General features: G+C 54.1%; 1 protein-coding gene across 1 annotated transcript; it reads left to right on the top strand.

Annotated features, from left to right (window-relative positions):
- Positions 1-706: 706 nt before the first annotated feature.
- On the top strand, positions 707-1,090 carry LOC131214832 (calcium-activated chloride channel regulator 4-like; the record flags this gene model as incomplete). Its single annotated transcript, XM_058209165.1, has 1 exon — positions 707-1,090. A coding segment is annotated over one exon (384 nt), but the record flags the coding sequence as incomplete, so codon positions are not given.
- Positions 1,091-1,140: the final 50 nt, after the last annotated feature.

Raw genomic sequence — 1,140 nt, 5'->3', positions numbered from 1 at the left:
AGAAAGGGCAGAGCAAACGAAGAACTCAAACACACACATACATTGCGCGCCATAAAGGCCACCTGTCCGTGGGCAGTAGAAAGGAGCACATCTTCGCCGCAGACCATGAATAATTTAGATCGCCGAGATACACTTTTGCAAGAGCACCGTCGTCGTCGACGTGCCGTTGGTTTTGTCGTTGGCGTATGGCATCAGCCCATGTAAATCTCCGATTTGACCCCACGCGCGGCGATCGGACCATGTGTGACCTCACTTTCCATTTCTCGCTCCGTTCGAAAATGGGACGTTAATGGGCAAAAGCATTAGAAATGTGTTGCGATGCTGCGACGGGCGATCGATCGATCAGACGGGGCTCCATTAAAATTCCCACGTCATGCGGCGAAGGCGAAGAAGAAGACGAAACAGATGACGGTGCGGAACACGAGGGTTACGTTTCACAGGGGCGGAGGGATTTTTTTTTTTTGTGGAACGTCCTCAGATGGCCCGTCTTCGGAAGGTCATTATGAAATGTTTGCCACAATTACGATTACTCAACACCCCGAACCGAAAGTCGGTCATCGCTGGCCACGGATGGAGATGAGCCGTTGGCCAACATCGCTGCTCGGTTGGGATCGTCTTTTCAACTCTAACTGTGCCTCTATTCTGAAACGTCCATTGGAGTGGTCGTGGTGTCTAAAAGGTCTTTGCGTTTTCCGTTCCATTCCAGATTATGCTGACGTCGGCGTCGCAGTATCTCTTCAATGCGCTCGACAGCCGAGTGTACTTCGGTGAGGTGTCGGTCATCCTGCCCAACCATTGGCCTCAGTCCTGCATACCCTACAACCAGACGCGAACGTCGGCAAGCGGCGAAACAAGCGACGTGACGATCCGACCCCAAACCAAGGCGGAACCGTCGATCTGGACACAGCAGTACGCTGGGTGCGGCGAGTCGGGCGAGCAGATCTTCGTCGATCCGGACATCCTCGGACGGGAGACGATCTGGCGGGAGTTTATCCGCGAATGGGCTAAATACCGGTACGGGGTGTTCGATGAGATCGGGTACGATCGCGATCCCGTCTATCCGCGGTGCTACATCAATGACGACCACAAGGTAAAGCTGACCGGGTGCTCCGACGCCCCGGTCAATGATGAGGGGTTATG

The sequence above is a fragment of the Anopheles bellator genome, unplaced genomic scaffold (assembly GCF_943735745.2).
Source record: "Anopheles bellator unplaced genomic scaffold, idAnoBellAS_SP24_06.2 scaffold02818_ctg1, whole genome shotgun sequence".
In the NCBI taxonomy this organism is placed as follows: domain Eukaryota; kingdom Metazoa; phylum Arthropoda; class Insecta; order Diptera; family Culicidae; genus Anopheles; species Anopheles bellator.
This window is presented reverse-complemented; position numbering and strand designations above follow the sequence as displayed.